Below are 23,478 nucleotides of genomic sequence, written 5' to 3'. Positions count from 1 at the left end.
AAGGAAAAAGGGAGGTACTTTAGAATACCTCTAATTCTTCTTCTTTCTCTTCCTCTTCTTACCTACCCTCGAACTCATGACCTCGGCACCACGAACATAGGTTTCTTGCCACCAAGGCAGTAAGGAGGGAGGTGTTTATGTTGTCATCCTTTATTCTGTAAAATATAGTTCTCCACTTGTTTATTATCAAGCAAAATTCTCCCGTTCAGTGATGGGACAATGGTGATAAAGGTTTCGTGTAGGGTTATGAGACAACGATAGAAAAATTATCAATAAATTTTTATATTATATTAATTTTTGAGACTTAAATTTTTTATGAAATGTGTATTTAACTTTTGATCCATATAATTTTTATCTTGATATATGTATTTATTTTAACACATAGAATTTAAGTTTATGTATAATTTTGTGGTTTTTTTTATTAATTTACTAATTAATAAGTTACATTCCTAATTAAATATTAATTCTAATCCTAAGAAATAATATATTAATAATAAATTAGCTTTCTAATTAGATAATGATTAGAAAATCTAATCCTAAGAAAAAAATATATTAAAAATAAATTTTTAATTAAATAATGATTAGTTTTTAATTAGATAATGTAATATTAATTAATTTTAATATTATATTAACTAACAAATTAATTTTTAATTAGATAATGATTCTAATAATAGAAAAAATATTTTTAAATATAATATTTACTAATAAGTTAATTTTTAATTCTAAAAAATAGTAATATCAATGATATTGATTTATTAATTTATATAATATTAAAATTAATTAATATATATTTTTAAAATAATTTTTATATTATTGCACTAATAAAACCTTAAAAAAATTGAATACATTTAAAAATAGTGAGTTTATTATTATTTTTTAAAATATTATAAATTAATATTAAATATAAAATTTTTATTAAATTATATCTATAAATTTGATTTTTTTATAATTGAAATAATAATAGCTATCGCAACTGACGGGTAAACGGCTAGTGTATGTAAATGTATGTTAATTAAAAATAAAAAATACAATATAGAAAAAAGGGATGTTAATTCTCAAGGGCATGTATTATGTCTGCTAAAAGTAAATAAATCAGATTCCAATCTACAAATAAATGATAATAGATGGAAAACTACCAAATGGGTCATTTAAAATTCAATTAGAAATGCTATTTTGGAAAAGGAAAAATATTATGAACCAAAGAAGAAAAAGGATAGGAAAAGCATTAGTGAAAACAAATAAAAGGGGAAGTAATTTAGAAAACATAAGTTTAGCATTGTACGAGTGGTGTTATAAAATTAAAGAATTTAAATTAGATTTACTATTTCCCAAATGAAAAGGAGTCAAAATCTATAAATCTTAAAATATTATGAAGATTTTCGAAATTGACTCTTACTAAAGAAACCATGTTGTAAAATCATCTTATCAATTTATTTAAAGTTGGTAGATTAGAGAATCCGTTTGATGCAAAGGAAATCATAATATTCCAGCAGTACCAAATCTCCAACACTCTTGACCTTTATTGTTTAAGCCGTAGGTTGTTGCCGCGAAGGCAACTTATTAGAGGTTGGTGTTTGTTGCTTTTAAGACTTGTGTAAGTGATCATTAATGCCTGCCCATCATCAAATTCTACAGGGCTGAAGAAGAAAAACAACACACAAAAAGGTACATAATTGCCATTTTTCCTCAACCAAAGAGTGAAATCCAAGCAATACGTGTCAATCAAGTTCCATGGTTTTAATTTTACATAATAATTGAAGAGCCATTTCGCTTTCTTGCTTTACCTCCAAAATCAGTTTTAGAATTCGTTATTCTAAACTTGTAAAAAATGTCAATACCAAGACAGTTCAACTAATTAGAGATCAAACTGTAAGAGGGTGCGTAGACAAAATTTACCTGCCCATTAGAAGCTATGGTTGAATTCCAAAAATTTGAGAGACTTGACAACTGGTGGGGTTAGTATCAGACTTAGACCTTAGTCTGGGTTAGAGATCAAAGAACAGCTAAGTAGTCGGTGGAAGTTATGGGGCTTTTAGCTTTCTTCTTCTTTTTGTATACTCTTCTTTGTCTTTTTCACACTGTTGCAGACTGCAATTTGCAGTCGACATTGTTGGGTCGGGTCAAGCAAGAGGTGGATGATACCTGATGGCTCAATTGTCTTCTCTATTCGGCTCCACTGCTTTTAACCTTTTGCTCTGTAATTAAAGAGGATTAGTGTTAGTGAGACAGTCAACAACTTTTAACCTCATTGTTTCTCTCAAATCAAACATCAGAAAAAGATGAGATTACGTAGCTTCTCCTTTTACTCCAATTTATATTATTCTTTTATAGCCATGAAACAACTGCTTAAATTATTGTTATTTTTAAAAAAGGGTATTAATTAATTAAAGACTTTTAAAAAGTTTTATAAATATTTCTAAATAAATTACTTTTATTCTATCTTTGAAATTTTTTTGCTTTTCTTTTCCATATTTGGATAAAGGTAAGAGGAAAGAAAATAAATGTACTTTTCTTCATTACAAAAGCAAAATATAGAAGGAAGAAAAATTATTATCTAATGCATTTACTATTTTGCCCATTATTTAATAGATGAAGGGATGTTAATAAAGAAGGGAAAGATAGTAAAACTAATATAAATAGTACAACTTTTTCTTTAATTATTTTATTTTCTCTTCATTTTGGGAGAAAATAAAGGAAAGAAAAGAAAAAGGATAATTTTCTCTTTTTATTAGTTTCTCACCTTTTCCAATCAAGGTAAAATTAAAATAAATCCTCCTTTTCCGTTCTTATTTTCTTTTCCTTCTTATTTTACCTCACTCTAAATATAGATTAAAGAATTCATAAAATTTTAATGACTTTTACAGAGCTTATAAATTTATGAATGACTTTTACATAATTTACTTAAAATTCTTTTACAAATGTTTATAGACCTTTTTATATGTTTATTTATTTTTCCAGACTATCATTTCTCTATAATTATTTAAAAATAAAATTAATTATTTTATTTTTATTATTTTTTCTTTTTTTCTGTGTTTATTTTAACTATTGTTCCACATAATGTTCTCTACAATTCCATACATAAGTAACGAACTTCATTTTATTATTATGTCAAATTTATATTTATTTTTAATTTTCTACCTCACAATATGTACACTATTTATTTTGTCAAGATAATAATTTTTTTATCACGATTTTTCTCCAATTAAACCATCAAATTCATGTTATACTCTCTATATTTTGTTTATTACCTATTTGATAAATACTTAAGCAATCACCCATTACCAATGAAAATAATTATCCAAATGATCTTCCTAATAAAACCTATAAATATATGGTGGAGTTGTTTGCTCAAAACAATCCTTTAAAATTCACTACACTTTTCATTTGAAATTCATATTTTTACGGGCATCCTTTTTAAAATTAGATTAAAAACTTTTGATAAATTATTTTCTTTTTGTATTTATGAGTATAAAAAGATATTTTTAATAAATAATTTTTAATCTTTGAATTTCATCCAATGTCTTATTTTTAAAAAAATAAAAAATAAAATAAAGTGGAATAAAGACGATAATGTAGGAGAATTTGAGAAAAAAAAAAGAGTTTTTAAAGAAAAATCTATTAAAATTTCGAGAAAAAGAGAAAAAGAATTATTGAGATTTTTATCTCAAAATAAATAAAAGTCAATAATTTTTTAAATACTAATTTACTTTTATAGATTTTACAAAAATTATAATTGAATAAATTTTGATTTTTGTAAAAAAATTTAAAATCTTTAAAAGTCAGTATTAAATATCTTATAACTTATAAACAATCTTTTAAAATTATTATTGAATTCAGTCTAACTTTTAAATTCATCTAAAATCTTTAATTCTATTAATTTAATATACCCTAAATCACATCTACTAACTATATTTTTATTTTCTTAATATAAGTTTAAACTAAAGGAAATGGACTCTTTTTTTTTTTTTCTTTTATCAGAATGGTAAGACTTTTTTTGGTTTATAAAACCTATAATTTAAAAGTTATTTTCTTAGTTTTTATTTACTATAACTGATAAGAAGGAACTTTATTATGATAAATTTTGATGCCATATCAAATTATTCCCTTGAAGGTGGTTGCCTTTTCTGATAATCTAATAAGTACATAGAAATAAGCAAATCCATAGCAATCAATCGAAGCCTTGGATTTTGAAAGAAAATTGAAATAATATGCAAATTGAAGTTTAAATAGAATTTTTGAGGTGCGAAGGTCATGAAAAGGAATTAGAGATGTATTAGTCAACAGTGGATTAATACTATAAATGGAACATAGATGTAACTTGAATCTGAATTATGGTTTTCCATAATTCTATCAGTATTAAGAAGTTATTTACGACATAGTTTCTATTTTGAGTTATAATTTTCCTTATCAAGGAGCTATTTATGATTCTCAAATTCAGTCTTGTCTTTTTGGGGAATAATATATATATATAATTGTGCACAAATAAATAGAACTCAAAGTGTCAACAAATCGAATTAGGGTTCTTTTTGACTTCGAAAATTAAATGCATCAATAATTTTCTCTTTCAATTTTTTCTTTTTTCTTTTTCATATTCAGACTTTTTTTAAGTTATAGTTTAAACTTCTTAAAGCCGTCAATTTTTAATCTTTAAATAATTAAAATATATTCATTTAAATTTATATACATGTCGTGCCGAGACTTTCATAAAATTTAAGTTGTATTTTAGTTTTCATAAACTAAAGCAAATCCTTGATAACTCAACTTTCAGTACAATTATTTTGTTAGAGGAAAAAGAAGAAAAGTGGGTCTTGAAATTGAAACCATCTTTGTATATTATATGCACACTTTTAGTAAATACGTGAGCATTTCAATTTATACTTCAATTCCGTGGAATTTTCATTAAAAAGCATGAAGCACAAATAAATGTGTTGATATTACAATTAAATTCCCTTTTTGAGCATACCATTGCCACTAATTTGTTTTATAGGAACATAATAATGTATGTCCATAGCACCCCAATTTTCCTTATTTTGGAGGATTCTATCAACAATAATTTTATATATATATATAATTATAGAGAAAAGGAAGCGAGCTTATACTTAAAATATATACACACACATATGCTAGTAGATTGATTGGAGAACAATATGTTCTTTGAGTGATTATTTGAGATTTGGATAAGATTAGTATCAAATAGTCCAAGAATCAATATTAAAGCTTAAAAAATATTATAAAAATAACGCATCATGCACGTTTCATTATTTTATATTCCCATTTTTATGATTAATAACAATAATAATAATAATGTTAACATTGAAAATTGAAAATGTAATTTAATTGTAATTAAAGGCAAGTGGGAGAAGAATAAACATGTAAAAGCAATGCTCAATTAGAAGAGTATTGACTCAATTGGAAACAAAAATAAAAAATCAGATTGAGATCTATTTTTTTAATTATTTATGTATTATATAAAACAAATACTTGAGATTACTTTGTTTAAAGACAAATGTATTTTTAGAAAGCAGAATATCACGTTTTGCATGACTAAGAAAAATAAAATAACCATTAAAACGACACAACATATCACTTGAAATGCGAACATAGTTTTGGTTTGCTTTATCCAAAGCAACATTTTAATACACAGCAACATTTTTCAAGTAGTTGGCCGAAAGTCCCCCGCCCATAATATTCCATAAGATTTAGTTTAGTGCTGATATTAATACCATTTTCCTTTTCCAAATTAAGAATCTAAGTTGGGAATTACAAATTATAATTTAAAACAACTACAAATAAAATCAAATTAACTCATAAGGAAAGGCTATTATAATAGTTACCCTTAAAGTTCATACTTTTTTTGCTGCTGTGTTTTTTCATATTATACTAGTTACCCTTAACATTTAAAAGGTATATTTTTTTTTATTATATAATTTTATACTAAAAGTCATTTTCATAAGAATTTTCATTAAATAACTGTTAATTAGGTCTGATTTTATACTATTTACTCTATGATGTTTGGTATAATATACAAATTGTCTTTTATAATTTATTTATTATATTAAAACTCTTTTATCTAATTTTTGTACAAAAATCAATTATAGTGTCTGTGCAAAAAATAATTAATTGATGTTCTTTAATTACTCTAATTTTTAGCATTATTAAATTATTAAAATTTAAATATCTTAAAATACTTATATTAATCGGAATATTGAGATTTCATAGAATTTAACTTTAAAATGATAAAATAAAATAGATCTTATTCTTATTATTAATTTTATTACAATAGAATTGTAACTTTAGTAAGAATTTTGAGGATTAAATCATATTTTTTATTAGTTTAGTTATTTAATTGTACTTACTTTCAAAATAAAAAAAAAAATTTAGTGCAATAAATGAATATAAGGGGCAATTTATATATTAATAAAAAATCAAGAAAAAAATAGTATAAAACCAAATCTAATTAACTATTTCCTAATGACGGAATGAGTTTTTAGTATAAAATTATAAAATAAAAAAATAACAAAAATAGTCTTTTAAATATTAAAAAATAACTAATATAATATGAAAAAACATATTACAATTAATACATGTTAAAGTATCTTATCAGTTAACAATATTTTGATTTATTACAATTTTATAAATTATTATATATGTTAAAATATTTTGTTTTTGAATTTATTTCATGTATTCATCAATTTTTTAAATATAAAAATTATTTACAAACAATAAATGATATTAAGGAAGCTAAAATATATTTTATTTCACTTAACTATATATATTGTGTAAGTATTGTATATATCAAAAGAATCTATTTTAAAAACTGGTCTTAGTATCTAAATTTCCACCAATATAAAAGTACTACAAAAATAAATTTCACAATTAATTTTTCTTAAATATAATTATGATTTGAAAATAATGATATAATGAATATAGAAAGATTAATTTATATGAATCTTAATAAGAATAATATAAATTAAATAAAATTAGCCATCTATATGGTATGAAGGAAATTGAAAAATAAATTTAATTATTATGAGCTATTGAGAGAATGCTTTGTTTAAGATTTTGTGCAACTGATACATATTCTTAAATAAACAACTGCATTAAATTGTTTGGTAATACTTTAAAATCAGCAACTGATAATTGATTTAGTTCCAAGCGGTCGTGGATTGCATTAGTTTTCTTATTAGTTGATAATTGATTTGTTTTTGTTTTTATTTGGACAACATTTATCTTTAATAATAAGTTATTCTAAATTAATCTCATTTAATAATCTTTTTATAATTCCTTATAAATAATTACTATTTTGAAATTATATTTAATAGTTAGATAATTATAATATTTGTAATTACATAATTTGAAATAAAGCAAATTATATTAGTGGAATATAAATTTTTATTTTTTTATTTTTAAACTAATTTTTAAAATATTTTTAATAATAATTTCATTTGAGCTGAATAAAATTAACTATAATATTTTTAATTATTTTAAGCCATTTTTTACTAATTTATATCATTAAAAATAATATAATAATATAAAATATATTTACAAATAAACTATATTTTTAATGATCATTTAACATATTATCTGTTACCAGTTATCAGCCACCAACTACCAACTGTATTAATTAGCCGAATTAAACAGTCGTCCAATAAGCTGCTAGCAATTTATTTATTTATTTGTTAAAGTCTATATTAGGATAAGAGTGAGCTATTAGGAATAGGATAGATAATTCGTGTCATTGCCTAATTGTATGGAGTCGAGACAAATGTATAACTTCAATATGACTAATTCGAACACGACAAGTTTAACTATTATATAAAAACATTAAACCTAAACACAAATGCATATATTAATTAGATTATATTAGTCGGCCTATATAAATGATAAAATTACTTATATTAATACATAAAGAGAAAATATAACATATTTATATTTTTTGTTTATTTCATGTTAATTTATTAATTCATTTAAACAAATAATATTTATTTTTATTATTAATTTAGATATATTAATTCATTTAAATCTAGTTTTTTATATTAATTGACTCATTTACAATCCAAACTTATTTATCGTAAATTAAAACTGCTAAAACTACATGTTGTTATCATATCATTTAATCAAATCATGTGAAAAATTATTAATTACGAGTTAAACATTCAATAACTATAAGCTACCTCTCAAACCTAAATAAAATACCAGTTTAGAGCATCTTCAACAGTGTTTTTTATTTTTAAAAATATGATTTCTATAATAAAGAGTATTTTAAAAAATATTTACATATAAAAAATAAAATATTTTATTAAAGTTCAATAGACTTTTTATATTTTATTATATATCATGCTTTTATTTTCATAAATATTAATAGTTTTAATTTCTCTTTTTTTTTAAAAAAAGTATCAATAAAAAAAATTAAAATTGTAAATATTAATTAAATAAAATGCATAAAAATTTATAATATATTTATTAAATATAAAATATAGAATGAAGATAGAGCCAAATTAACTTTTGTATTTTATATTTAAAGAACAAAAAGTGTATTGATGTATCATATTATAATATAACTTTTTAAAATAAAAAATTTGACATATATAAAGAGATATTTAGAGACATTTAGAGACACGCTTACTTTTCAACTAACATAATTAACAGAAAAATTAGTATACATTCACAAGCTTAACTCTCCAATAATCTTAGGATTGATATAATACTAATTTAGCTGATGAATTAAAACTGAATCTATTCAAATTCATATCACGTTGAGTGCAACTGAATAAATTGTAGCTCACACGAGTTACAGCCGAGTGCGCTGAGCAACATATTCAAACAAAACGATTTACTCGTATTCGGAGGCACTGGCAGTGTGGCTGTGGTGGCACCACAGATAGCTGTCATGTCTCAGAATCTTTAGTACCTTTTTTCACACAGAGAGGAGGAAAATAGCGACCAAAGATATTTTTACAGAATCCGACATTAACCCTTCAATTATTTTTCCTTGTCAATTTCTCTCTCTAACCCTCCCTCTCTCTCCTCATTGTAGCCACTATATATCTTGCCTTCAACGTTTCAGTTTCTATATTATTAACGTTCTTTTATTTCTCTTCCGAAGAGAACAAAAACAAACACACACCCATTTAAGAAATTAGAGCTCACAAAAAGAATGAAGGCAGGATTGATTGTGGATAGTGGGTATATATACCAAGAAGAGAAGCATCTTACAGTGCTTAAAACCTCCTTGTTCTTTGCTAATGATGGCTTCACTGTCTACGATTGCAGAGGTGAGTTAGTCTTCCGAGTCGACTCTTATGGCGGTCCTGATAACCGGGAGACTGCTGAAGTTGTTCTCATGGACGCTAATGGCCGTTGTTTGCTCACCGTCAGAAAAAAGGTATCATCTTTCTCTATACACGAATTGACTCGCTGTGTCATATAAAATAAAACGTATTTCAATTCATTGAGAAGACAAATGGGCTTAGTTATTATGCGTTTTGTATTTTTGGGTAATGGGTATATGATTTCTGTTGCATTAGTTTCTTTTTTATTAAAGCAAAAATGGCACTTATTACAGTCAACTCGCTTATGAATAGATTTGGGTTTAACTGATAACTGGCTGTTCCATAATTAGATCCCGGGTCAACCGGGCGAGTTCTTAGTATCAGATTGCATCATTGGGACAAGAAAATATTTTCCCTGTAATAATTTCCAATTTCAGTAAATACATTCACTTGAACTAGACAACTAACTGAGTTAACTCGGTGACATTGTTGTAACAGAGGCCGAGTCTACACCACAGGTGGGAAGGCTATTTAGGAGAAAGATCAGAGGGCCAGAAACCAGTCTTCAGTGTACGAAGGTCATCAATAATCGGACGGTGCAGCGTAGCTGTAGAAGTGTATGGTAATCCAGGGGAGGAGTATCAGATAGAAGGGTCATTTGCGAATAGATCTTGCACATTTTTTAATGCAGTCAAAGAATCAGTGGCTGAGATCAGACGCAAAGTAGATACCTCTACTCACGTTGTACTTGGTAAAGACGTATTCTCTCTTTGCTTAAAGCCAGGGTTTGATGGTGCCTTTGCCATGGGGTTAGTTCTTGTTCTTGATCAGATCAACGGTGATGATTATGTTGAGGAAGAGAGTGAGGTGTCCCCTACGGCAGAGGAGTAATGGGTTATTACGATGATGATAATCATGGTTATCTTTTTGTTTTCTTCTTTCTTGGTACTTAGTAAGTAAGCAGTCCCATTATTTGGTTATGTGTTACCTCTTGGTGGGGGAAAGCAGAAGCCTTCTTTCTTATGTTGGCCCCTAAAATCTTTTGATTGTATTTATAATTAAATGATGAAAAAGGGGTTTGTAGTTTTTATAATGCAAAGTCATCTAAGGAGCTCTTGCTTTATGTGAGCTTAAGAAGACAACAACTTCTCAAGACTTGTTTGTTCATACGGAAATAAATAATACTTCTTTTGCTCTCTTTCCTTTTCTCGAAAGTATATTGAGCCTGCAATTCTCCAAACCTGCCCGTTATATGAGTAGCAGCTTGCACCAATGACTCATATATTTGTATTGAATAACTTTTGAAAGGGCACTAAGCCGAAATTTTATTCAGTGCAAAAGTGAGTATTTAAACTCAAGATTTCTATTTCTTACGAGTAGTTGCTTAAGCATAAGTTATGTTTGTATAGAATTTTATACATTGATAAGAGTATAATTTTTTAGTTTGATATTAAATTGAAAATAATATTATGTTTAGTTGAAATTTATAAAAAAATCTGTTTCATTTTAGAAAAATATACGAAAGAGAGAATAAAATAGAAATAATAAAATTGAAAGAGATATTTTAGTATTATAAAATGTATTAACTTACTAATATGAAATTCATTTAAAAATTCAACTTTTTTTATTAAAATTTAGTTTAGCTCTAATCAATTCAATACAAATATAATAAGTTATAACATATCAATATTCTATTAAAACTCTATTAAATGAATATTATAATGATTTTTTATAATAATTTTTAGTATATAAATTTTTACTATATAAAATATAAAATAGAGTAATAGAGTATATTTTGATTATGTTCTATTTCATATAGTTAGAAAATATTGATTTAATTATAAAATATATTACATATATTATATAATATTGAATATATTATAGAATATAGTTATAAAGTTGAACATTTATTTATTATATTAAATAGAATGATGAGAAATCGTTTAGTGGTTCATGACATCTTTCTTTCAAGGAGCCATCGGAAATTCGACTTCCCTTGAGGGTGGGGTATTATGAAAGAAAGTTGATCATGGATTCTTAATAAGTCTGGAATTTATTCTTTATGCGTCGATGTCCGAGCAGTTAATGGGAATGGACTATAAATTCATTGGCAACATCTCTATGCTGGTTCAAATCCAGCTCGACCTAATAATTCACTGGTTTGCTATAAATGATATAATCTATTTGTTCTCTCGAAATGCCTTATATAGAAAAAGAAGTCAAAATTTCGGATATATTTTTAATTTCACATTCTGTAAAATTTATATACGAATCGTTTTCGGATTATAATTGAAATCTTTTTTTTTGAACCCATCTCACGTCAATAACTCATTCCCTATCACCTATAGGTAATTTTAGATAAATTTCTTTTAAAATAGATACCTGACTTAATCATCTATCTTCTAAAGCATACAATGATTCTTCCACAATTTGAGGCGTTAATTTACCTACTCAAATATAATCCTTGTGTACCCAAAATCCTAGCATCACAATTCCATTTTTACCTAAATTTCAGAGTAAATATAAATTATAAATTTAAGTTTGCAACTAAATATAAAAATTAAAATATTAGTAGTCCTGTAAAGTTGAATTTGTAAAAAGATAAATTAAAGGCCACTTTTTATCAACCGACGTCGTGCTCCACTAACAGTAATGCAATCCACATGCACGTTCTTTAAGATCAAAAGTTACATTGAGACATTCTTTTTTTCCTTTTTCCTCTTGTTTCCTTTTGTTGGTTGGATAGAGAGAGAGCTCTAGAGTTAGAGAAGGCAAATGCATTATATTCTTCCACTTGTCGAAAAGCAGGCAAAAGTTGTTTCAGATTTCACGATCCTCCTTTTCTATTTCCTAAAGATGAAATCTTTTGCTATTTGATTCACAGTATGGTACCATTAAATCAATTGATGTTACTTATAAATGACAAATACATTTCCAGGAACATGTTTACAGTTGTAAGATGGTACGACCCATATATGAATTCACACATAGGACAATAAAAAATATATGTGTGAATTAATTACATTCAAATGCTTATAAATATAATTAAACTAAAGATCGTAATTTATATATATGTTTAACGAATGATTTTACTGAAAATTAAAATAAATATGTACTAAATAAGAAAACACGTATAAAATATAAGATTATTTAATAATTAAGCTTTTCTTTATATCTAAAATGACAAAGAAAATTCTCCTATAAAGTTTCCAAGGATATTTAATGCAGCTTATAAAGGATTGAAGACCTCAAAAAATTCTGTCGTTTAGGTTGACAAAATTGAAAGTCTTGAGACATCCTAAGATTCGTATCATCCTTAATTGTTGAAAAAGCAAGTAAACAAATATTTTAAAAGTGGTTACAAATAAATGCTAAGGCTTCTTTCTACCTTGTAATTCACAAAATAAACAATTTTGCTTGTGTTTACTATTCTTGGTTGGTGAGTAGACGAGGACTTTGTAACTATGACTTTGTTTAGATTATGGAAAAAAACAAAAAAGGAAAAAAAAGATTTCCACAAAATCTAAAGATATCATTTGGCTAAAGTATCATTATTAATCAAGTGTTTAAATCAAAACCAGACAAATTAAATAGATAGCAATTAGATGGCTATCTATAATCCTATCTTCACATCATTTCAAATGGCCCGAAAGTATTAATTTCACCAACAAAACATAGATTGTAAGAAGGAAAGGGAAAAAAGGGACTTAGATCCACCACCTTGAAAGAGACTAATGGGGAAAAGCTTTCTTGGCCAAAATAATTAAGAAAAGATAATTCTTAATTTAATAATTAATCCCACTTTATACCATTCATAAAACCCATTTTTCTTCGGGTTAACAGTAAGAAATTGATGACCTCTTGTGTTTTTTTTATAAATTTAATATGATTTGTCAATTATAAAAGTGATCGCGAAGTTCATTTTAGGCTTCTCTGAAATTAGTCTGATCTTTTATTACTGCTGGTTTTTTCTTTATCATGGAAAAGAAACAACAAAAGTTTATATTATAAATTCCAAATTCATGGCTACCAACTCTATTTCTTTTCCGTGCTTTTGCTTTAATTTTTGCATGGCTTGCATTTATTGGTACCTGGGTGGTGGGTTCAAAAATTGTACCTTTTATTGTGAACTTCTTTTATGATAATATATAAAATAAAACTAGTAATTTGCTTGTGTTAGAATATATTATATTATAAATAATAATTGTATTTAGTTATTATTTTATTTTCATAAATATCTAATATTGTTATTTTATTTTAATAATTTTAAAATTTGATGATTATAAATACAAAATGAAAGCCTTTAGGTATTTTCAGATATCTGATCCGATCGAACTCTGATAGGATAGATTCGGATAATAAACAGGTTTATGATGAATTTAAAATTTAATTTTATTGTTCGTGTCATGTAACACCCCCATTACATGTTAACCAATAGACATTAGCCAGAAAACATACAAGCGTTGTAGACTATATACTACATGTAGATAGGTCAATATGCAGATTGTTAAGAATCAAGACATAAGGTTATTAACATATAAACATATGATTATACTTAAACATCATTTAACAAGTATTCAAAACATCTTCTTATGCCTTACAAGGCACACTTCTATATGCATCACATAACTGCATACAAAATGCATTAGGAGGAGACTCCACAACCTAAAAGCTAGACTTCGGATACAACCAACGGATGCACTACTATTTACAAACCCTGAAAAGAAAAATTTTGGAGAGGGTGAGCCTCCATTTCGGTAAATAAATAATCAACATAATTTATATCACATACACTTAATACAATTTCCACCCAATCACATAACTTACCATGATTCATAGTTTAGGTATAAATTCATACCATTCTACTCAATTCAGTACAACCATCATAGAAGAAATACAATTCAACAATTATGGTTAGTTCTCACGACTTGTGGATCCCCTTTAATTTGCTGCTCCGCCTCATCCTCACCTATCGCACACGTAAGCTGCTTCGCCTCATCCTCACCTATCGCACACGTAAGCTGCTCCGCCTCATCCTCACATAATACACTTTTATAGCCTCTCTAGGCTTTAGCCTCCCAAGACTTTATATATAGATATATTTTTTTTTTACAGGGGAATCCACCATTCACATGCACATATGCACTTAACATCACAATTCAATCATTTCACTTATATCATATTCAAGCAATAACAATTGTTCCACTCAACACCAATCATTTCCATCTCATTCATTCAAACACAACACAATATTAAGCAAACACAACCATTCGTAGAACATTTGATTAAATATATGGATATAGCAAATATTAACTATTTACTTACTCAAAATACACTTATTCCTTTAGCATATAAGAACCTCCTTTCTCCACAACTTCCTTTCCAGGCCTTTGAGTACCTGTCAACACATTCATCAATTCACATTTCATGCATATTCCAAATATTCATGTAAATGCTAGTTCTAATGCATTACAAGATCATCCCCTCTCTAATTCATATTAACTCTTCCTCTAAGACTCTCAATTATTATTTTAATATCATAGAAACATTTTTCATCTAGTTAAATACCAATTTAACTTAAATTAACATCAAATAAATTGCATAAAACTAATATCCAACATCTCTGTTTTCTAGACAGAATTTAGTACCAAGGTATATTTATTGCTGGGCAAAATTGGCTTAATACAAAAATCTCATATTAAATAGACATATCCGTCTATGTGTCTAATTTCATCTCCAAGAAGAATTACTCAATTCCGACTTCTATAGATTTAATTATTTTCAAATTACTGAGCAAGGGTCATACAGCTAGTTGTATCCGAGCAGCAATCTGTTTGCTCAATTTAAGCAACCAAAACGGCAAAAATAGTAAAATCACAAAACTACAAAGTTATAGAGAACTCTTTAAAATTTCCATAGACACTAATTAAGCTTAATTTGGACTTATATAACCCATGTTATGCCTAAAATACAGAACATCAAGGTTGCTGGAATTTTGACAGTTTTCTATCTTAACATACTTAAACTTAAATCAAGCTTAATCTTTATGCAATCATTCAATACTCTACTAATTCATGATAATCAGACCTTTAATTAATCAATGAGAGCATCAAATGAAGTTTTTCCAATTTGTAATCAAGAACCCTAATGACAAATTAATAACACTTAAGTAACAACTTACCAATTTCAGCTTTTGGGTTGCTAATATGCTTAAATCCTTTAGCTTTAGCTTGACTCCTTCAATAGTTGGCAAAATCCTATCTTAATCTTAAGTTTTTCTAGGTATTCCACTCCTCTCTCTTATTCTAAATTTTGTGTTTTCGGCCATGTATGAATTTTAGAGAAATGAAGAGGTAAAATGAGCTTGCTCATGGTTCCAATTTCCAATATTCCTCTCTTAATGCCACCACCTACTAAACTATTTTTATCACCCTAAATTAATTCTTACTAACCATATATAGGTACTAAATTTTAATTGTATCTTTTAAGTCCAATCTATTTACCCAACCTTCAACTATTGGTTCAATTAAGTCTTAAGGCTTAATACACATAACCCAAGTACTTAATCAACTTATCTAAATTAATAATCTAATATCATGCTTCTTATTCTCTACTTATAATTAATATATATCTGTTCTCATAAAATAAAAATATCATTGATATACTATCATATGCCCAATGATTAAATGTAAATGCACATAACATGGATGATGAGAAAATGCAAAGTTACAACTCTCCCTTCCTTAAGAAATTTCGTCCCGAAATTTTAACAACTCACCAACATTACAATGGAATAGATGCGAGATACTTCACATCTCATATGCTCTTCTACTTCCCAAGTTGCTTCTCTTGGTGAATGATGACTCCACTTAATTTTGACCATAGGAATGTCTTTATTTCTCAATTTCTTAACCCTTCGATCAAGAATTTCTATCGGTTCTTCCACATATGTCAACTTTTCTGTGATTTCTATCTCTGGCTCTGGAATGATATGACTAGGATCTGATCTATATCGCCTCAACATAGAAACGTGAAAAACATCATGAATAGAAGACAACTCTGTAGGTAATGCTAACCTATAAGCCAATGGTCCAACTCTTTCAATAATTTCATAAGGTCCTACATACCTCGGATTCAATTTCCCTTGTTTTCCAAACCTTAATATTCCTTTCCATGGTGATACCCGTAAGAAAACTTTATCACCCACAATATATTCTATTTCCCTTCGATGCAAATCAACATAACTCTTTTGTCTGTCCTGTGCTACTTTCAAATTCTTTTTAACTATCTCTATTTTATCCACTGTTTCTTGTACCAATTCTGGACCTTCAAGCTGTCTTAAACCTTCAACATCCCAGCATACTGGACTTCTACATTTCCTCCCATACAAAGCTTCATAAGGAGCCATACCGATACTAGAATGAAAACGTTGTTATCGCAAATTCCATCGTGGTATGTAATCATCCCAGTTACCCTTGAACTCAAGTGTGCAAGCCCTCATCATATCTTCTAATGTCTGAATAGTTCTTTTTGATTGCCCATCTGTTTGAGGATGAAAAGCTGTACTGAAATGAAGTTTAGTACCATATGCTTTTTACAAACTCTCCCAGAAACGAGAAGTAAATCTGGGATCCCTATCTGATACAATAGATATAGGCACACCATGCAATCTAACAATCTCAGAAATATACAATTCAGCAAGTTTATCAAGTGAATCTGTTTGCTTCACAGGTAAGAAATAAGCATATTTAGTAAGTCGATCAACAATTACCCAAATAGCATCATGCTTGTTAAATGTACGCGGCAATCCCATAACAAAATCCATAGTAATCTTATCCCACTTCCACACAGATATAGATAAAGAATGAAGTTTACCTGCGGTGCTGGTGCTCTCCTTTCACTTCACGACATGTCAAACACTTACTCACAAATTCTGCCACATCCTTCTTCATTGTCGGCCACCAATAATAAGGCTTCAAATTTTTGTACATTTTGGTACTTCCAGGATGCATTGCATAAGGTGCATAGTGCGCTTCATGCATGATTTCCTTTCTCAAATTTCCTACATCAGGTACACATACACGATTTCTATTCAATAACACACCATCATCTTTCAACACAAATTGTGTATTCTTTCCTTCTTGTACTCTACCCTTCATCCTTTGCAAATAAGAATCTTCACACTGTGCATCTTTAATTTTATCTCCAATCAAAGGCTTTACTTGTAATGTGGCTAACAAATCATCGTCATAAACATAAAACTTCACATCCATAGCTCTAAGTGCAACTAAATATTCTACATTGTAACAAATCATACTTGAAAAATTTTCCACTGACTTCCTACTTAAAGCATCGAAGAACAACATTTGCTTTTCCGGGATGATAATCAATAGTGCAATCATAATCCTTCAGAAGCTCAATCCATCTTCGTTGTCTCAGATTCAACTCTTTCTGCGTAGGGATATATTTCAAACTCTTATGATCAGTAAATATCTGAAATATCTCCCCGTATAAATAATGTCGCCATATCTTCAATGCATGTACAATACCGCTAATTCAAGATCATGTGTAGGATAATTCAGCTCATGAGGTCGCGAATTGTCTTGAAGCATAAGCTATAACCTTCCCATGCCGCATTAAGACACATCCAAGTCCTTGCCTAGAAGCATCGATATACAACATAACCTCCATTTCGGATGGCAATGCGAGTATCGGTGTAGTAGTAAGCCTTTTCTTCAACTCTTGAAAATTTTGATCACATAACTCCGTCCACTGGAATGGCACATTCTTCTTTAACAAAGCTGTTAGAGGCTTAGCAATAACTGAAAAATCTTTTACAAATCTTCTATAATAGCCGAGCTAACCCAAGAAAACTTGAACTTGAAACATTTCTAGAAGCGGTTCCCATTCAATAATTGCTTTAATCTTTGATGAATCTGGTTGCACTCCATGTTTAGAAATAATATGCCCTAAGAATGCAATTTCCTCCATCCAAAACTCGCATTTGTTGAATTTTGCATACAACTGTTTTTCCCTCAAAATCTGTAAAACAATTATCAAGTGTTGTTCATGCTCTTCTGGGCTTCTAGAATAAATCAGAATATCATCAATGAACACAATAACAAAGTGATCTAAATATGGCTGGAAAGTCTTGTTCATCAATGACATAAAAGCGTCAGGAGCATTTGTTAAACCAAATGGCATCACAATAAATTCATAGTGCCCATACCTTGTTCTGAATGCTGTCTTGGCAATAGATTTCTCTTCAACCCGGAGTTGCCAATAACCTGATCTTAAATTAATTTTAGAGAACACAGTTGCACCTTTTAACTGATCAAGCAAATCATCAATTCTCGGCAATGGATATTTATTCTTCACTGTAATCCTATTCAATTGCCTATAATCAATACATAATCGCATACTACCATCCTTTTTCTTCACAAACAGAACTGGTGCTCCCCAAGGTGAAGTACTTGGCCTGATGAAACCTTTATCAAGTAACTCTTCTAATTGCTTCTTTAATTCTTTCAATTCCAATGGAGCCATTCCGTATGGTGCAATGGAAATAGGTGCAGTACCAGGGATGATGTCAATCTCAAAATCAACCTCTCGATTTGGTGGCAAACCAGGCAAATCATCTAAGAATATGTTAGGAAATTCTCTGACCACTGAAATGTCTAATACCCCTGGACTGACCTTAGTAGTATCTATAAAACTAATTAGATATGCTTCACATCCATTTTTAATTAATTGACACGCAGTCACTGCTGAAATCAAACAATTAGGAATTGTCTTCCTTTCACCCACCATTACTATTTTTATTTCTCCTTGTATTTCCATAGCCACTTTCTTTGTTTTACAATCAACAATAGCATGATTTCTTGACAACCAATCCATCCCCAAAATAACATCAAACTCTCTAAGATTAATAACAATCAAATCTGCATGTAGTTTGACACTATCTACTACTACAGGACATGATCTCACTATCGTATTTACTGTGATAATACCCCCAGCAGGCATAGATACATATATATCATAACCTAATGCCTCTATATTAGCATGAACATGCGATGCAAAATCATATAATATGAATGAACATGTGGATCCAGGATCAATAAGAACATGTGCATCGGAATCATGAATAGAAAGTATACCAAGAATAATTTCAGGTGCTACAAATGCTTCATTTCTAGTAGTAGCAAATACTCTAGCTTGTGCTTGTGGTTGACCAATTTGTTCCGATGGTGTTGCTGAAATAGTTAAACCTCCTCTGCCACCTCTTCCTCCCGCCTCTGCCTGAACCAATCGGAATATTTTCACCAACACTACTCGACCCACTGTATAAGATTCTCCAGCATTATTTCTTCTCATAGGACAATCTCTAGAATAATGTCTTGGCCTACTACAAGTAAAACATACTACTGGTCTAGGTCCCCAACATTCTCCAGTATGTCTCCTGTTGCACGTAGGACAAACAGGAGCAAACCCTCTACTGGCTGAAACTTGTCCTCCCTCAAGTCCGGATGAATTGTATCCACCTCTACTATAAGGTACTGTGGAGGATCTAGTAGACTGACCACCAAACCCTCGTCCACGATAACTACTCCGCTGTGAATTAGAGCCTCTAAACGAAGAAATACTAATATGTCTTGGAGGATTACTATAAGCACCAATGATCTTCTTCTTTTTAGCTTCCATAGTATTCCTTTCAAATGATGTTTCTTGACTCTCAAAGCGGCTTCAATTGAGGCATTGTAATTATGAGGTTTCAACGCCATTTTCTCACGAATGTCAAGCCTCAAACCCATCTCAAATTTCTTCCTTTTCAGTTCTTCAGTGGCTATTTCTTCTGGTGCATACTTACATAATCTCACAAATTGAACTTCGTACTTTGCAACTGATATATCATTCTGTTTCAACTGAAGAAATTCAAGCTTCTTTCTGTCTCTATAAATTTCTGGAGTATACTTCTCAGCAAATTCTCTCAAGAAATCATTCCAAGTCAAAGTGATTGGTCGATCTTTGCTTCTTAAAACTGTTTCCTACCAATCAAGTGCATCTTTTTCTATTAAAGACACTGCATATAGAAGCCTTTGTTCTGATGTGCAATTAAATCTGTCCAACACCCTTTCTGTATTTCGTAACCATTCTTCAGCCTCAGCAGGATCAGTAGTACCTTGAAAAACATTAGCACCTTGTTTCCTAACTCTTTCATAATTCTTATCTATCACAGCCTTTTGTTGTTGAGTCCGGTAGGTGCTTGTTGTTGAGCTCGTTGCATCGGAAAATCCATAAACTGTTCCATAACATTTTGTACATTCGATTGTGCGGCATTTTCGAATGTAACTCATGCTCATCATGTTGATCATGTTCGGATGCATTTTCATGACCATGCACAGACTCTAATGACTTATCCGGGCCGATTCGCGTGTTCTCCTTGTCTCTCCATCTATATATATGAAATGCAAATATTCAGTCAAGTTCAAAGAACATATATCATATGCTTAATGATGTGCAACATGAATCTACTCCCAATGAATCTAATCCCTGCTCTGATACCACTAAAATGTAACACCCCCATTACATGCTAACCAATAGACATTAGCCAGAAAACATACAAGCGTCGTAGACTATATACTACATGTAGATAGGTCAATATGCAGATTGTTAAGAATCAAGACATAAGGTTATTAACATATAAACATATGATTATACTTAAACATCATTTAACAAGTATTCAAAACATCTTCTTATGCCTTACAAGGCACACTTCTATATGCATCACATAACTGCATACAAAATGCATCGGAGGAGACTCACAAACTGGCCCAACTGGGCTAAAAGCTAGACTTCGGATACAACCAACGGATGCACTACTATTTACAAACCTGAAAAGAAAAATTTTGGAGAGGGGTGAGCCTCCAGCTCAGTAAATAAATAATCAACATAATCTATATCACATACACTTAATACAATTTCCACCCAATCACATAACTTACCATGATTCATAGTTTAGGTATAAATTCATATCATTCTACTCAATTCAGTACAACCATCATAGAAGAAATACAATTCAACAATTATGGTTAGTTCTCACGGCTTGTGGATCCCCTTTAATGTGCTGCTCTGCCTCATCCTCACCTATCGCACACGTAAGCTGCTCCGCCTCATCCTCACATAATACACTTTTATAGCCTCTCTAGGCTTTAGCCTCCCAAGGCTTTATATATAGATATATATTTTTTTTACAGGGGAATCCACCGTTCACATGCACATATGCACTTAACATCACAATTCAATCATTTCACTTATATCATATTCAAGCAATAACAATTGTTCCACTCAACACCAATCATTTCCATCTCATTCATTCAAACACAACACAATATTAAGCAAACACAACCATTCGTAGAACATTTGATTAAATATATGGATATAGCAAATATTAACTATTTACTTACTCAAAATACACTTATTCCTTTAGCATATAAGAACCTCCTTTCTCCACAACTTCCTTTCCAGGCCTTTGAGTACCTGTCAACACATTCATCAATTCACATTTCATGCATATTCCAAATATTCATGTAAATGCTAGTTCTAATGCATTACAAGATCATCCCCTCTCTAATTCATATTAACTCTTCCTCTAAGACTCTCAATTATTGTTTTAATATCATAGAAATATTTTCTATCTAGTTAAATATCAATTTAACTTAAATTAACATCAAATAAATTGCATAAAACTAATATCCAACATCTCTGTTTTCTAGACAGAATTTAGTACCAAGGTATATTTATTGCTGGGCAAAATTGGCTTAATACAAAAAGCTCATATTAAATAGACATATCCGTGTATGTGTCTAGTTTCATCTCCAAGAAGAATTACTCAATTCCGACTTCTATAGATTTAATTATTTTCAAATTACTGAGCAAGGGTCATACAGCTAGTTGTACCCAAGCAGCAATCTGTTTGCTCAATTTAAGCAACCAAAACGGCAAAAATAGCAAAATCACAAAACTACGAAGTTATAAAGGACTCTTTAAATTTACATAGACATCAATTAAGCTTAATTTGGACTTATATAACCCATGTTATGCCTAAAATACAGAACATCAAGGTTGCTGGAATTTTGACAGTTTTCTATCTTAACATACTTAAACTTAAATCAAGCTTAATCTTTATGCAATCATTCAATACTCTACTAATTCATGATAATCAGACCTTTAATTAATCAATGAGAGCATCAAATGAAGTTTTTCCAATTTGTAATCAAGAACCCTAATGACAAATTAATAACACTCAAGTAACAACTTACCAATTTCAGCTTTTGGGTTGCTAATATGCTTAAATCCTTTAGCTTTAGCTTGGCTCCTTTAATAGTAGGCAAAATCCTATCTTAATCTTAAGTTTTTCTAGGTATTCCACTCCTCTCTCTTATTCCAAATTTTGTGTTTTTGGCCATGTACGAATTTTAGAGAAATGAAGAGGTAAAATGAGCTTGCTCATGGTTCCAATTTTCAATATTCCTCTCTTAATGCCACCACCTACTAAACTATTTTTATCACCCTAAATTAATTCTTACTAACCATATATAGGTACTAACTTTTAATTGTATCTTTTAAGTCCAATCTATTTACCCAACCTTCAACTATTGGTTCAATTAAGTCTTAAGGCTTAATACACATAACCCAAGTACTTAATCAACTTATCTAAATTAATAATCTAATATCATGCTTCTTATTCTCTACTTATAATTAATATATATCTGTTCTCATAAAATAAAAATATCATTGATATACCATCATGCCCAATGATTAAATGTAAATGCACATAACATGGATGATGAGAAAATGCAGGCGTTACATGTCAGGTTTGGATCGAATTCATATTTGAGCCTCCTGGTACCTGTTACTCAAATCCGATAATATTAAATTATTTTTTTATTATTTAAAATATTATTTTAAATTTTATTAAATTTATGTTTAAAATTATATTAATATATTGAATATTTGAATTTGATTAGTTTATATGTTGTATTTTTTATTTTTATTAATTTGTTAGAATTTAATTATTATAACGAGTTTGGTAAATGAATACCCATTTAATTATCTGAATATTTATATAAATGAGTAGAGTACCGACTCTCCATTTAAATATCTATAATATATTTAATAGTTATTTAATTTAAATAAGTTTAATCCG

The 23,478-nt window shown here is 28.9% G+C and overlaps 1 protein-coding gene across 1 annotated transcript; it reads left to right on the top strand.

Moving 5' to 3' along the window:
- Positions 1-8,877: 8,877 nt before the first annotated feature.
- LOC8282338 (protein LURP-one-related 5) lies at positions 8,878-10,470 on the top strand. Its single transcript, XM_002517591.4, has 2 exons — positions 8,878-9,385; positions 9,771-10,470. The coding sequence occupies exons 1-2, from the start codon at positions 9,158-9,160 to the stop codon at positions 10,161-10,163; spliced, it is 621 nt and encodes a 206-aa protein (XP_002517637.2). The 5' UTR covers positions 8,878-9,157; the 3' UTR covers positions 10,164-10,470.
- The last annotated feature ends 13,008 nt before the right edge of the window (positions 10,471-23,478 follow it).

This window comes from Ricinus communis, chromosome 8, assembly GCF_019578655.1.
Source record: "Ricinus communis isolate WT05 ecotype wild-type chromosome 8, ASM1957865v1, whole genome shotgun sequence".
Lineage (NCBI taxonomy): Eukaryota > Viridiplantae > Streptophyta > Magnoliopsida > Malpighiales > Euphorbiaceae > Ricinus > Ricinus communis.
The sequence above is the reverse complement of the archived record's forward strand: the minus strand, read 5'-3'. Positions and strand labels throughout refer to the sequence as shown.

What these genes read in the sequence shown, in the direction of transcription:
- LOC8282338 (XM_002517591.4), top strand. Translation starts at nt 9,158, where the DNA reads ATGAAGGCAGGATTGATTGTGGATAGTGGGTATATATACCAAGAAGAG. An exon ending in TGCTCACCGTCAGAAAAAAG is followed by an intron (nt 9,386 to 9,770) that starts GTATCATCTTTC and finishes TTGTTGTAACAG; the next exon opens with AGGCCGAGTCTACACCACAG.